Raw genomic sequence first — 16,755 nt, forward strand, 5'->3', positions numbered from 1 at the left:
GCAAAAAAAAAATCTCTGGATGGCAATAATTAAAGTTCATCTCTAAGAACTAACGTTCCATAGATGAATTAGAGTTAATATGTTTCTTGACCTCGGCTAATGAAAGGATGGTGTAGTCAGTACTACGCCTAAACCACACTTAATTTAAATAACGTGAGTCAGATAGCCTACCGCGAGTTGACCCAGGGACACACACACACACACACACACACACACATATATATATATATATATATATATATATATATATATATATATATATATATATATATATATATATATATATATATATATATATATATATATATATATATATATATATATATATATATATATAATTTTTCTTTCGGTGGGGGGGGGGGGGGGGTGACACCATAATTTGCCGACCACTGACGCTAACTAAAAATTTATCTACCCTTTAGAGTGAGGGACTATGGCAACACGTTCAGATACTTTCACACTCTCTCCTTGTGTGTTAGATATTATCTATGTAAATACATACACGCCCCACACTTTTTTTTCCAGCTCATCCTCACGAGTTCTACTTTTTAAATACAGATGTAACAGCAATACAAACATACATAAATATACTTTTAGCTCTTTCAAATTAAGTGTTGAGAGAGTCTTGCCTAAAAAAAAAATAACACAGTTAATCACAAGGCAATTAGCAGCGAGCACGTGACCGGATCAATTAACAGAGAGGCAACAACCTAGTAGGTTTTGCATATGTTTCAGTGTTTGTGTGAACTTCTGTCAAACACTGAACGTCCACCTAACTGACATCATCATTCACTCTGCGGCTTTTAAAGTATCCAGAACATTTTTTACGCAGATATTTGTGTAATGTCTTAGACAAAATAAAGTTCTCGGTAAAGCTGGAATATTTGTCTAAATTTAAAGATACAACTCAATTTTTAGTTTTAGAGTTTATTGATAATATAAACCAGTTAAAATGAAGGAAAGTCATGTTTGGAATTATTTGATGATTTTCTTATCCATTGTCACGTGTGTCTCATCTCAGACCGAAGGTAAATTTCATATATATATATATATATATATATATATATATATATATATATATATATATATATATATATATATAACGTTTTTTTTTCTAAATATAAGCTTACAAAAATATTTTTGGTTTATATTATTCCAGTTCTCAAAATTACCCCCCCCCCTCCCCACCCACCAATTCTGAAACGTTTCAAGAATCTAATATAATCGCTTTTCCACCCCACCCTCTTCTTCCCAAAAAATTTCTATAATTCAGACACACATTTTTTTTCCCATTCTATTTATTGTAAATAGAACGGAAAAATGGGATACACAAAGTGATCTCACTACTAAACCCTCTTCTTTGCCTTCCTTTTCAACATCTTCCAAAAAATTGAATCCTTGCTAAATTATACACATAGCCGGACGCAATTACCACTAGCTGAAATATAATGTCACACGTCTTTCTTTTATTTCTGATTCATGCATTTAGATAAAGACATTACAGTTTTTTTAGAAAGTAAAGAAAAATATCCTACGATTTATTATTATTAATTGTATATATATATATATATATATATATATATATATATATATATATATATATATATATATATATATATATATATATATATATACCTATATATATATATATATATATATATATATATATATATATATATATATATATATATATATATATATATATATCAGTAGCGTAGCGGGGTGGGGGGGGGGGGGGGGCGGGGGGGGACATATGTCCCTGGGCGCCGACCTTAAGGGGCGCCAAAATGGGTTGGAAAAATAAATTGAAAGGTTGAGGGGGTGCAAATCGAAAGTTTGAGGGGGGGGGGGGTGGAGATCGAAAAGTTTGCCCCCGGGCGCCGGGAAGGGTCGCTACGCCTCTGATATATATATATATATATATATATATATATATATATATATATATATATATATATATATATATATATATATATATATATATATATATATATATATATATATATATATATATATAATAGAGACTTAAATTTCCTGTGTAATCAAGCAAAAAATAAAATTCGATATTTTGACTAATCTCGATTTTTTTACACCTTCCTGTATCGGAAAAAACCCAGTTTTGCAATCATGTGTGTGTGCGTGTGTGTGTGTGCGTGTATATATATACCTATATATATATATATATATATATATATATATATATATATATATATATATATATATATATATATATATCAGTAGCGTAGCGGGGTGGGGGGGGGGGGGCGGGGGGGACATATGTCCCTGGGCGCCGACCTTAAGGGGCGCCAAAATGGGTTGGAAAAATAAATTGAAAGGTTGAGGGGGGTGCAAATCGAAAGTTTGAGGGGGGGGGGGGGTGGAGATCGAAAAGTTTGCCCCCGGGCGCCGGGAAGGGTCGCTACGCCTCTGATATATATATATATATATATATATATATATATATATATATATATATATATATATATATATATATATATATATATATATATATATATATAATAGAGACTTAAATTTCCTGTGTAATCAAGCAAAAAATAAAATTCGATATTTTGACTAATCTCGATTTTTTTACACCTTCCTGTATCGGAAAAACCCAGTTTTGCAATCATGTGTGTGTGCGTGTGTGTGTGTGCGTGTATGAGTGATAACAATACGCGGAGCACCAAATCAGTTAGGTGGACGAAATTTCACATTTGTGCATTTTAATGTTTAAGCTATTTCCGGTAACCGAAAGAGTATTAAAATTTATTACACCGCGAAGGATAGCTTGTATAGCGTTTCAGATATGTAGACTAAATGCCACATATACTTAGGTTTCTTTAAACTTATGAGTGATTTCCGATATCCGGAAGTTGTACTTCACTCTAGTTCTGCTTTCTGAAATATCGAGAGTACCGTTTCAGTAAAGTGGACACATTTTAAAAAAAAATACATTAAAAGATCCTATATGTTGTTTTCTATCAACTTTTAACTATTTCCAAAAACCGGATGTGGTACTTTACTCTCTTTTAAATCAAGGTTGACTAAATCATAATAAATTAAGAGCAGCTGTTTTTGTACGATGCCAGCCGGCCTTGATGCTGTTTGGATGGGATGTGTCACCTAAAGGCCATGGCCAGATAAACTTTCATTTGTTAGGGACAACAGATGGAAATCAACAATAGGGCTGAAGCAACAGGTTTTTGTCTTGTCAGCTGATCTTCAATGTACAGAACACAAATCAGGGAAAGTACTTTATTTAAATGGTCCCTACTTGTTGGCGGTGAAATTTTAATTAGCCACTGTCCATACAATTAAATCAACTGTATTTTATAACACGGAAAAAGTTATAATTTCTATAATGGGGCACTGTTGATCACAGCTTTTCAATGCTAACGAATAGTCTTCATCCACTTCACTGTCCCCCGAATTCTCTTTGGAATAATGCCTACAGATATTTTTTAAAAAAAACGATGTTACTTTAACTGTGGTGTTGAAGCCCAACAGTGCTGTCAGTCCCTACCCACCAGTCTACCTTACTCTCATGCAGTCATCAAGTGCACGAAGGACCAGGGTAAACGTGACAAGAGCTGCCTGCAAGATTGTACACAGGGCTGTAAGATTGTGCACCTGTAGGATTGTACACAGGGCTGTAAGATTGTGCACCTGTAGGATTGTAAACAGGGCTGTAAGATTGTGCACCTGTAGGATTGTACACAGGGCTGTAAGATTGTGCACCTACAGGATTGTAAACAGGGCTGTAAGATTGTGCACCTACAGGATTGTAAACAGGGCTGTAAGACTGTGCACCTACAGGATTGTAAACAGGACTGTAAGATTGTGTACCTGCAAGATTGTAAACAACGCTGTAAGATTGTGCATCTATAGAAGCTTACAAAGGGCTGTAAACCCCCACTCGCCGCCAACGTGTGTATTTATAAAGTATTTTAAAGCATACAAGTATTAGGACAAAAATGTGTTTAGCCCATCATATGAAAGTATTATTTCTGATAACTCAAAGAATGTGTTGAACGTGGAGACGATCAGCAAGAGTTCCGTTGTTGCCATCAAGACTTGACTTTCATCAACATTTCCACATCTCCTGTAATTATGTCCCCTGCCACAATATATACTTCAATATAGCCGTCAGCTGTTGCTGTAATTAAGCAGTATTCGTGGAGCTGGTACTTGGTTATACGGTTTATTGCAACTGTTTAAGGGAACTCTAATTACCGATACGTATGTAAGGTGGTAAAGGATCTAAACAAACAAATGGGTTGTGCATGAAAAATGTTTTATTATGATATTTAAGAAATATGATTATCGTAATAAGCGAATATTAGAGAATATAATACTTCTTTGATTGAGGAGAAATGGATAAGACTTTAGTTATTGCGTTGTTGGCCGATCTAACTAAGTTTAGATGCACCTATTTAATGACCAGTTTTATTGCTAGTGGCCTAAGCGTAACATCCCTGATGCGTGTATTGATTATCTACAGCGCCGGATCAGTTTCAGTTAAAACCTAAGTCTAAATGATGAATACATTATAAACTTCACAGCTACATGTGACGTAAGAGCTAAATTTAGCTGATGTGCGCTAGTACAGTGTTGTTATCTACTGATCCCAACACATCCACTGGTCCCATTACATGTAATGGTCCCAACACATCTAATGGTCCCAACACATCTAATGGTCCCAACACATCTAATGATCTCAACACATCTAATGGTCCCATTAATGGTCCCAACACATCTAATGGCCCCAACACATCTAATGGTCCCAACACATCAAATGGTCCCAACACATCTAATGGTCCCAACACATCTAATGGTCCCAACACATCTAATGGTCCCAACACATCTAATGGTCCCAACAAATCTAATGGTCCCAACACATCTAATGATCACAACACATTTAATGGTCCCAACACGCAACACATCTAATGGTCCCAACACATCTAATTGTCTCAGCACATCTAATGGTCCCAACACATTTAATGGTCCCAACACATCTAATGGTCCCAACACATTTAATTGTCCCAACACATCTAATGGTCCCAACATATCTAATGGTCCCAACACATCTAATCGTCTCAACAGATCTAATGGTCCCAACACATCTAATGGTTCCAACACATCTAATGGTCCCAACACATCTTATGGTCCCAACACATCTAATTGTCTCAAAACATCAACTGTCCCAACATATCTAATGGTCCCAACACATCTTATGGTCCCAACACATCTAATTGTCTCAAAACATCAACTGTCCCAACATATCTAATGGTCCCAACCCATCTAATTTTCTCAACACATCTAATGGTCCCAACACATCTATTGGTCCCAACACATCAAATGGTCCCAACACATCTAATGGTCCCAACATATCTAATGGTCCCAACACATCTAATGGTCCCAACACATCAAGTGGTCCCAACACATCTAATGAATGGTCCCAACACATCTAATGAAAGGTCCCAACACATCTAATGGTCCCAACACATCAAGTGGTCCCAACACATCTAATGAATGGTCCCAACACATCTAATGAATGGTCCCAACACATCTAATGGTCCCAACACATCAAATGGTCCCAACACATCTAATGAATGGTCCCAACACATCTAATGGTCCCAACACATCTATTGGCGGTGCTACTTGAGGGTGTGATTAAAACGAGAAAATTTCAACCAGATCAATACGCCTGTTGGTCGCTGTAAAAAAAAAAAAAAAAAAAAAAAAAAAAAACTACTCCAAACACGTTTTCACTTTGTGCCTCACGTTTACTGTAGTGTATTTAATCTACAGGCAGGAACAGAAATGGCCTCTCATCCGTGTCTGCTTCAAATGACGAGGAAGCTGAACTGGCAGGTAATTGATCTGGCCAGTCAATACGGTTGTTTCAGTAACTGACTTGCCAGATGGTACATGTTTTAAAAATTTATTTAACATCTAGAATTAATAAATACTTAATCGTTTACTTTCGATAAACTTTGTATATTACACTCATTTCTTTATATCTCTTATCCACATACCTGTGTATATGTTTAAATTTTACATCAACAAGTCTGTTATAACTATGCATGTCTAAACTAGTTCTGTTTGTCTTTTATTAGTCTGTACACCACTTCATTAACAATACATTCATTAACTAAAATTAACAATAATTCATTAAAGATTATTTACTGATTTAATTTTGACAACAGCAGCCCGTTCGATTAAATCGGTTGAATTAAGTACAGTTATCATTTTCCTGTTTTAAAATAGGTCTTAAAGATTTCCTGACTGACTTGAAAGCCAACAGTTCGAACCAAAAGACGACCGTCGTGCCCAAAACAACAGCCGCTAAAGGTATCGAAGGTAACCGATAATTGCATTTCGATAAACCTAATTGTCTAATTTAAAGGTTGACCTCTGAACCGTAATCTTAGAGGGTTTACTATAATATGCCAGGTACCCTATTAAACTGAGTGGATATCTAACTACGCGATAGTAACTTTGATTTTAATTTCAAATTGAAATTGAGAAAAATTAATTTTTCTTATGTTTTAAATTTTGAAAGCTCTAATAGTTTAGTTTTTTAGTTATTTGCTTCAAGTAATATACCAACTGAACTAAGTTACTTATAATTTAGGTCTACAGCATGGCTTATTCTCATAATTTTTGTATCACTACAACAAAGTAGAACAAAAAACTATAGATCATGGACTGGTTAGGGTATGGGAGGGTTAACATTGATCCCTGTTTTTTTTAAAGATGACCTCGGGTCAGGCCCCTTGGCTAAAGTGGACGAACAGGAGGATACAACAACATCCACTGTCGCCTCAGTAACAACTACACGTAAGTGGGTATTTTTTATTTGACAATACTAAAAAATTATTTATCATTTAACAATGCTAAAAATTACTTATCATTTTTTTTTAAATGCTAAAAATTATTTATCATTTAACAACACCATGCCCCCCCCCCATCCAAAACCGAACTCCGCCATTAATTTTTATTTGACAACATGTATATACATATGCTGTATATGTTCATTTGAAAACGTGTCCATACATATGTTGTATATGTTTATTTGACAACATGTCCATACATACGCTGCATATGTTCATTTGACGATATGTCAATACATATGCTGTATATGCTGTCCTGACAGGTAAAACGCCACAGTTCCAGCGCCCAACAACCAGCGTCAGACCTGCAGGTAAAGCAAGTGCTGGCTCCAACGACACGTCAAAAGGTACACTTGCCCAACTCTGTTTCAACACTCTCATATATATATATATATATATATATATATATATATATATATATATATATATATATATATATATATATATATATATATATATATATACCTGGGGCAAGTGTTCGGCATGTGCCATAGACGAGAAAACATTTTAATGATAATTGATGTTATCTTTCAGACGATGACAAGGCATCACCGGGCCAGTTGTACGGTAACAAAACGAACTCCCTGTCTGGTGTCATGTCAGATGGTAAACATTTTATTTTAAACTGCTGGTTTTTGGGTCACTGGTGTGTCCGTTTACTGGTGTGTTTGCCTAATATTGTATTAGTTTACTGGTGTGTTTTCCTAATGGTGTGTCCGTTTACTGGTGTATTTTCCTAATGATGTGTCAGTTTACTGGAGTGTTGGCCTAGTGGTGTGTCCGTTTACTGGTGTGTTTGCCTAGTGGTGTGTCAGTCTACTGGTGTGTTTGCCTAATGGTGTGTCCATTTACTAGTGTGTTTGCCTAGTGGTGTGTCAGTCTACTGGTGTGTTTGCCTAATGGTGTGTCCATTTACTAGTGTGTTTGCCTAGTGGTGTGTCAGTTTACTGGTGTGTTTGCCTAGTGGTGTGTCAGTTTACTGGTGTGTTTGCCTAGTGGTGTGTTCGTTTACTGGTGTGTTTGCCTAGTGGTGTGTCAGTTTACTGGTGTGTTTGCCTAGTGGTGTGTTCGTTTACTGGTGTGTTTGCCTAATATTGTATCAGTTTACTAGTGAGTTTGCTTAATGGGGTTTCAGCCTTTGCTTTATGTATCTTCTACTAAAATTAATTATATATCAGTACATATTTTAGTTACCTATGTAACCTATTCTAATATAGTACGTGCAATGTAAGATATTACACAATAAACTTGCACTGCGGTGGCTGATACATGTCTGTATACTGGATGCCGACCCCTGGTTTAGCCTAGCGTAATGTCAATTAGTTGTATCAGCTGGTCATACTAATTGTGTGTGTGACATCCCCCCCCCCCACCCCACCCCCCTCACCACTCTCTATTCTGTTGTATTGTGCCCGGCCATTGACACTAATGAACCTCTGCTCGTAGACAACACCGCTTGGGGCAACACAACACGTAACAACAGCTTCACCACCATCAGGACTACAACAACAGGTAACATGTGTTGGGAATGGGCTTTTGTGCTCTGTCGTGGTGCATTAGCTGTTTCTTCAAGGGTTTTTGTCTTCTGTCATTGTGTATTTGCTGTTTCTCCAAGTCTTCTGTCATTGTGTCTTTGCTGTTTCTCCAAGTCTTCTGTCATTGTGTCTTTATGTTTCTCCGAGGCTGTTGTCTTCTGTAATTGTGTATTTGCTGTTTCTCCAAAGGCTTTTGTCTTTTGTCATTGTGTATTTACTATTTCTCCAAAGACTTTTGTCTTTTGTCATTGTGTATTTACTATTTCTCCAAAGGCTTTTGTCTTCTGTCATTGTGTCTTTGCTGTTTCTCCAAGGGCTTTTGTCTTTTGTCATTGTGTCTTTGCTATTTCTCCCAGGGTTTTAGCAGTTTCTTTTTTCATTTTTTTCTGAATGCGGTTAATGTTGTCTGTTACATGTTAAGAATGCTTTTTTGTATATGGCGCAGTTTTTGTTTGAAACATTTTCTTATCAAGAAGGCGGTGGAGGGTTGGGGCTGAGGGCACAGTAAAGTTTCAGGAACACAATAACATTTTCGGGGGTGGGGGACGACACTGGTTAGCAATATGCAATATGTTCCTGTTTAAATGTGTTAATAGTTTCATTATCAAGTCAACTACACACACGTGTGTGTGTGTGTTTATGTGTGTGCGTGTGTGTGTGTGTAGTGCGTAGTTCCCCACCCCTCGCTTTTCTTTAGAACCCTCATGGATTTTATTAATTTTTTTTTCAAAATATGACTACTAGATCAGGATAATTCTACAACAGCTCAGGATAATCCTGAATTCGCTGCCCTGCTTGAAGATGGGGACAACACCACCAAACCAATCGCCGTGTCATCCACTGGACCAGAGGGTAAGACGTGTACTTTGTGTGGTAGAGACTTTTGTTGTATTGTGTTATGTTAGTTTGGATGTATCGCCGCTGTTTTAATTATGCTTGTGTTCTGTTAATTTGGAGGTATCGCCGTTGTTTTAATTACGTTTGTTTCGGTTTTTGCATGTGTATTTGTTTCAATTTTTTTCAGTTGTGTTTGTTCTGCTTTTTTAGTTGTATTTGTTTCGGTTTTTTAACTTTCGCTTCGCAATGTTCATAGAATGTCATACAAGATTTCGATTTTTAGACCTGCATGAAAAAGGAAACAATTAAAAATAAACTTTTAACATCAAAAAGTAAAAATAACGTAATCTAGACTAATGATTCAACAGTTATAGAGAAATATGTTAATAACTAATATACATGCAAATGAGACTTGGTGGGCTCTATTCAAAGTAATGACAGGCTGTTTGAGGCCCACGGGACTTGTGATACATTGCGTTACCAAGGTTACCATTAAGATACGACTCGGATTGGACAGTTTTTATGCCGTCTACACACTTTGTTTTACTAAGCTAAACAAACAAAGTTTATCGTGGTATACTGTGGGGGTGTCTACACAAATTGTTTTACTGAGCTAAACAAATAAAGTTTATTGTGGTATACAGTGGGGGTGTCTACACAAATTGTTTTACTGAGCTAAACAAATAGAGCTTGCTGTGGTCTACTTTTGGGTGTCAACACAATTTGTTTTACTGAGCTAAACAAATAGAGCGTAAGGTGGTCTATTGTGGGGTGTCTACACAATTTGTTTTACTGAGCTCACAAAGGGAGCTTACTATGGTCGCTTGTTGGTCGTTTGACTAAACCTGTTGCCCACCACTGACGCTTAGGCCTAACGTTGTTGGGTTTTTTTTTAAATCTTTCCGAGTGTAAATATTTGTTTGTGGTAATCAAGGGGTGAGGCGAGGTTGGCAGGCAGCTGCAGGTAGGGTGAGCTGGTTACTGATGCAGCTGCTGGGGGACAGGTGACAGGTGTGTCGTGATGACAGGTGTCGTGTAGATGAGCAGTTCGGGTCAGTGGTTATAGTACAGGGCAGAGGCAGTGGAGAGTGGCAGTGTGGCGTGTGACTCATTGGGGCAGCCACACCTAGACAGTGTGGCAAGTGACTCACACAGACAGCCACACCTAGACAGCCGCATATAGACAGCCACACCTAGACAGTGTGACAAGTGACTCACACAGACAGCCACATATAGACAGCTACACCTAGACGGTGTGGCAAGTCACACAGACAGCCACACCTAGACAGTGTGACAAGCGACACATACAGACAGCCACATATAGACAGCTACACCTAGACAGTGTGACAAGTGACTCACACAGACAGCCACACCTAGACAGATGGCATATGACACACAGCCACACCAATAGCTTGACAGCCTCTTTATTCTCATACCACCTCCTCCAGGCTACATGATGTAGCCACTGCTTGAGACTATCATACGAGGGTTTTATTGTGTGTGATTGAAGCACCCCATGCGGATCATCTCAACGACAGAATCGTTGAGCCTCTCTCCGACTGTGTCGCTGAGAATAAAACCCTTTGGTGGTTTCTCAGTCAACACTGTCGTTGAAAATAAAACAATAATTAAACATGCTCTCCACAATTAGGAAAGCATAAACTGTAGGTGTTTTGAAGCTAATATTCCAGCCATTTTGTTTTGACGAGAGCTAGTCCAGATCTAGATCTAGACTAGATCTACTTGATCAACGATTTACACTGATGTAAAACCTACGTAAATCAAATCTACAAGATCAGGATTTACATTTAGATCTAGAAATCTACATTATTGACTAGAGAGAACAAGTTAAAAGTATGCCTAGTGCGTCGAAAGTAAATGATAGAATCTAGATCTAGAAAATCTAGTAATTTTTCAGTAGCACTAGCTAGATCTAGACTAGTCTAGATTGACTAGATAGAAAGATAATTATTTCTGTGGCATAGCTGTCCTTTAGCATTTAGGATCTAGATCTAGAAGTCTAGATCTACTCAATTTTAAATCTCTTCTATTTCAAATTGTTTGTAGATCTATATCTACAAGATTAGGCTTAGGTCTAAAAATAATATATACTAAAGTTAAAGCTACACAAGTACAGTGACATCATTCCTAAACTTAATGACATTAATGGCTAAAATTCACTGAGCATTGTTGCACTTAAGACTTAAACGTAAGGCCTAAATAAATACTAAATAAAATTATTACGATAGCTTAATTTTCGTGACAGCTTTTCTCTTCTTTTTTGCCATGCTTAATTTAAGTCACTTTCATGTGCTGGTAGCTTAAAATAAAACTTGTTTAGGAAGTTTATTTCTTTCTCCCTTTCATAATGCTGCAAATATGAGTAAGACGCTTATTATTATAATTAAATAGCTGCGATAAATAATCATTTGCATCTTTTTGGGGGTATTTCTTTTACATGAACTGTGAAATATGGTATCTCAAATTTTGCGCGTAACTCAAAGCGAAATATTACTCGCTCAACTGCTCGTATTTAAAAAATCTGGTATGTCGAGGCACTAGAATGTTGAGGTACCACAGGATCTACTATGTATTGAAAGAAAACATAAATTAATTATAGAATAATAGGCAAATATAGTAATAAAGTAGGCCTTATAGCTTTAGATTTTATTCAGCCTACTAATAAATAATTAAATAGGCCTAAAGTAGTACTAGATATTAGTTAAATCCCTAGTATTGTGTAGGGTTATTTTTATTAAAAAAACAGATCACATCTTATACATTAAGGCGGGCTCAATAAAATAAAAATAATTTATTTAGGACCTAGGCCTATCTTTTGGAGATCTAAAATTCTAAATGAAAAATAAATTATTAATTAGACCAACAATAGGCATAGTATGCTAAATCTATTTTAGTATTTAAATTTAAGGCTCGGCCATCTACTAAAAATTTTATAAATGTCATAAAATGGCCTACTTAATTATAATTACTAATTACTATTAGGCCTAAGTTTAAACTAGAGATAGCCTATTTTATTAGTAGAAAAAGTATTAGTCATAGTTAAGATGGTATAGCCTTATGTAAATTAATGTAATCAGTGTTAGATATTATGATATCGATCAAGCAATTATTATATAATATCGGAAAGGGGCCTAGCACTCTTAGTCATTAGTCTATTACTACTATTAGGTCTTACAAGTAGTTTAGCCTATTTATATATTATAGGGCCTATAGGCTGTTATTTAAATTAGGCCAAAGGCTTATTAGGAAAAGGCTTAATAGGCTTTAGTTTTTAATTAGGCAACAAGGCAGAGGCTTAATGTTGCTTATAGATTTAATTTGAAATTATTATGATATACGCTACTCTGCGGCTATCACTTAACTATAGACTGCTATAGAGTATATTATAGCCTAGGCCTAGCTAAATAAAATAATTCAACTCACTTAGCTTACTATAATTTTTAAAAATGTTTAGTTAAGTATTCAGCTCTCTATGTCAGCTAAGGCCCATAATTGTAATTATCCTACTGTTAGATCTATTAATTATTTAATAATTAGTAGGCCTAATTATAGGAATTAGGTCTGATACATTAAGTCCTATACATTGGTCGTAGAGTAATACTATTGGGCTAGTAATTATATACAATATCTATACAAGCCTACTTATCGTTAATTTGGAAGTCTTTGCATTGACCTTAGTTTTCAGATGTAGCAGCCTAATTTTTATCAGATTATACCATAAAATCAAAAGTAGACTTGTAGATCTTTTTAAAACAAGGCATGAAATATTAATTTAAATAATATAAATTAAACAAATAGCCTAAATAACAACTACACAAAGTTAAAGTCATAATAACTTTTTATAAAGGTATCTTGAATTTCAACTGGAGGTAGTTTTGATAAATATTAGTATTCTGAACATTAAAATAGGTAGACTTAACATACATTTGTTCTGAAAACATATTTAGAAATTGGTTTTAAAAAATGAGGTTAGGATTGGGGTGATAACTAGTTGAGGATTAGATATGATATTCATTGTGTTTATCCATGTTGTAATTTCTCTTTTACAGGTTCATCCAAAAAAAAGGGAAGATCTGATTTTTACCAGTAATAAGACTACAGCATACTAAATGACACAAGATGTTCTTTCTCTATTACCTCTTACATTTGACATAAAAGTAGGAAAAGGTATGACAATTATTAATAAGCTGCTTTAAATTTTATAATTTGTTTTTTTATAACTTAATTGTACCATTTTTATTTCCAATAATGATAAATATAATTTAGTGTCATTTATATTTTAAAATATTTATATTATACTAGATATAATTTACTTCTATAATATTACTATCCAGGTTTAACAGTCTATGCCTACAACATAGATCTCCAGGACTAAAAGTACACAAAATGGCAATCAGTATATCACAAGTGTAATAACACATGCATCTAATCTGCTTCAGTGGCGAGAACTGGGTGAATCCTCTCAAACATTAATCAGGTAAGTTATCACAAGTTTGCTTTGGTTTATTTTGAACATGTTGATGGAGGTAGATTTTTATTGGTATAAATATTGTATTTAAAAAAATATTTTACCTAGTAAAACCAAGTCAGTGGTGATGATTGATACAATATCATTATGTATTTTTTTAAATATTTGTTTTGCAAAATATGCTGATTTGCAGGAAAGATATATATATATTTATATATATATATATATATATATATATATATATATATATATATATATATATATATATATATATATATATATATATATATATATAACAGTATCATTTAGTGGTTTGTCTTACAAATTTGAATTATTTACTTAATCTGTCTTAACTGCTCAACAGGAACTAGGCATACCTAATGAGCATCAAGCTGATACAGTAGATGTACAGAAGAGTTTATACACAAGGTAAATATTGATAAATTTTAAGTTTTCTTTTTTTAAGGATACATGTAGTGTTTTGGGAGAAAGGAATTAAATTATTTAAATTAGGCCTAATAGTTTATTTCTCTAGCTTATGTTTCACTTAAAATAACTTAAATTTTTCCCCCTTTATCACTAAAGCAAAATTTTATAGATATCTGTGCCGTGATTCATCTCATTCAATCACTTTTTTCTTGTTTTGTTTTGATGTATTAAACTAATTTAAACTAAAGATTTTTTTTTTTGCTAATTTTATTATTTCAGATGGATGATTAAGAAAATCATTTTGTTTTGTTTCAGGAAGTGAAAAGTGATGTAAAAGGCAACTAATACTTCCATCTACCATAGTTAAACAAGAATCTGCAAATGGTGATAATTGCAATAATCTTGATATATTAATGTTTGGCTTTATAATTATATGCAATTGTTTCATAAATAAATTATTTCTCAAAATTTGATGTTTTTGGTTTTCATACTTTGTACATAAGATGCAAGTGATTGAAAGCTGAAAAGGGTTGTATGTAGTTATAGTATTCCCAGCACAAGTTGACATTAAAACAGCTGAAGCTTTTTAAAAAAAAAAAACAAAAAAAAATAAATAATCTAGGAATGCTGTTTCTATTAGCTGAGCATATATTTGGAAAAGAACTTAATTGTTTACCAGAGAATACTGTGACCCAGTTTGTACTCCAGGCAAAAAGTGTCTATGGTTAATATTATTAAGTTAAAGAAAAGTATCAAACAAACAGGATAATATTAATAAGCAAGACCTCCACACTAGAGAAGTATGGAATGAGTGTTGCATGGAATCCAAATCAACTTTGATGTTGCTAATTGCTACACTGGCCATAATTGGCCTACATTGATTTTTGCTGAGGTAGGCAACTGTTTTTGTTTAACTTTAGATGTCGACTAAATAAAGAAGAAAACTGACACGCCAATACCAAAATCAAGAACTTGTAAAGTTCGTGGTTGCTAAACCGAGAAGTCCTGAGTTCAATCTCCCGTGTAGATGAGGCTCTATAGTTGGGGATAGCAACCTATCTTGGGGATACAACACTTGTTCTTGGATTGACAAAAGATAAGAAAAGAAATCCAGAAAGAAAAGCAGCTGAACGAAGAAGAAAAAGGCTGGATATATTCGGTATCAACTGTACAATTTTAACAGACACACATTTCAAACTACACATGCCTTTCAATGACAAAGTTCAGTGAAGCCATAATGTTGAGTTTGACTGAATGAAGAACGAAATTGTTATTTCAAGCAAAGTTAAGGTTTATTGTCTTAAAGACATTGTCGTGGATTGATTTAGACTAAGATTTCCCTGTTAAATAAGCCGACAACGATGGCTCTTTTTATTTCTCGTCTTTGATGTTGCTTTCATGAACTTGTATGAGATTAGATTACCTACATACATAAGGCTACAGAGTTTGGAATCTTGGCTTTCTAATAGTGGACCTGGCTACATGACATTACCCCCACCCCGTCAATTACCCCCCCCCCCCGGAGGAGCCCCCCTCCCGTATTTACCCCCCGGGGCAATTACCCCTTGTCAATAACCCCACTGGAGAACCCCCCCCCCCCCCCCGGCCTCAAGTTATGATCCTAACTCAAACTCTATACCTATGTATTTCCTTAATCCTAATCGATAAAAAAATGACCAAACCCTAAGCATTCACCTCAGCCTAAAACTTAACACATAACCAAAACCAACTCTAGACTTAGGTTTCAGCCTAACCTTGACCATAACACTAACCCTAATCCTAGCCTTAATCCTAACCCTGACCATAACACTAACTCTAATTCTGAATCTAACCCTAGCCCTAACCTTAGCCCTAACGCTAACCCCCTAACCTTAGCCCGAACGCTAACCCTAACTCTAGCCCTAACTCTAACCCTAGCCCTAACTCTAACGCTAACCATAACCCTAACCTTAGCACAAACGCTAGCCCTAGCCCAAACTCTAACTCTAGCCCTAACTCTAACCCTAGCCCTAATCCTAACCCTAGCCGTAACCCTAACCATAATCTTAACCTTAGCCAGAACGCTAACTCTAACCCTAGCCCTAACGCTAACCCTAGCCGTAACCCTAACCATAACCCTAACCCCAGCTGTACCTTAAGAGGTGTGTGCGTGTGGGGGGGGGGGGAGATGTCCTCCTTGGCGGGGGGTAAATGACAGGGGGTAATTGCTTCAGGGGGGGGGGAGAGAACTAATAATCTGTAAGTCCTACTATTCAATACATTTGGTTAACACAATGTCGTCACACATGTAAAACAAAATAAGCAGTGTTTTTATTATTTGTATCCTTAAAAAATGCAAAATAAATGCTACGCCATTAACTCAACCCTCTTTTTTCTCGTTACATATCGTCACATAAAGCCACCGCCCAAAATAATGGTGACGTCAATATACAATCATAAAGTGGTCACCCATTAACCACGACTCACTCTTCAGACGATTTTGCACCAAACCCCCCTTCTCTAATTGTAACAAATTTTCACAAAAAGCCAGATCTTCGCTCCCCCCCCCCCACCACTCTCTTTAAAAACA

General features: G+C 35.5%; 1 protein-coding gene and 1 long non-coding RNA gene across 11 annotated transcripts; both read left to right on the forward strand.

Annotated features, from left to right (window-relative positions):
* Positions 1-711: 711 nt before the first annotated feature.
* Positions 712-9,454, forward strand: LOC131933719 (uncharacterized). Its single transcript, XM_059290343.1, has 8 exons — positions 712-1,028; positions 5,812-5,874; positions 6,271-6,363; positions 6,760-6,843; positions 7,160-7,243; positions 7,431-7,502; positions 8,343-8,408; positions 9,176-9,454. Exons 1-8 carry the CDS (start codon positions 953-955, stop codon positions 9,334-9,336), a joined length of 699 nt encoding a protein of 232 aa, XP_059146326.1. The 5' UTR covers positions 712-952; the 3' UTR covers positions 9,337-9,454.
* A 1,336-nt stretch (positions 9,455-10,790) lies between these two features.
* LOC131933721 (uncharacterized) lies at positions 10,791-14,656 on the forward strand. 10 transcript variants are annotated; one of them, XR_009385168.1, is made up of 5 exons: positions 10,791-10,932; positions 13,339-13,456; positions 13,624-13,766; positions 14,122-14,186; positions 14,502-14,656. It is a non-coding gene; the product is annotated as an uncharacterized LOC131933721 (long non-coding RNA). The 10 variants fall into 10 exon arrangements; XR_009385172.1 differs by lacking the exon at positions 10,791-10,932 and adding an exon at positions 11,015-11,033; XR_009385171.1 differs by lacking the exon at positions 10,791-10,932 and adding an exon at positions 11,026-11,044.
* Positions 14,657-16,755: the final 2,099 nt, after the last annotated feature.

This window comes from Physella acuta, unplaced genomic scaffold, assembly GCF_028476545.2.
Source record: "Physella acuta isolate Inbredline_101_S28 unplaced genomic scaffold, ASM2847654v3 ptg002609l, whole genome shotgun sequence".
NCBI classification, from domain to species: domain Eukaryota; kingdom Metazoa; phylum Mollusca; class Gastropoda; family Physidae; genus Physella; species Physella acuta.

Excerpts from the sequence above, each read along its gene's own strand:
- LOC131933719 (XM_059290343.1), top strand. The coding sequence starts at position 953 with ATGAAGGAAAGTCATGTTTGGAATTATTTGATGATTTTCTTATCCATT. Across the intron at positions 1,029-5,811 it reads TGTCTCATCTCAGACCGAAG|GCAGGAACAGAAATGGCCTC; the intron begins GTAAATTTCATA and ends TTTAATCTACAG. Across the intron at positions 6,844-7,159 it reads CGCCTCAGTAACAACTACAC|GTAAAACGCCACAGTTCCAG; the intron begins GTAAGTGGGTAT and ends CTGTCCTGACAG.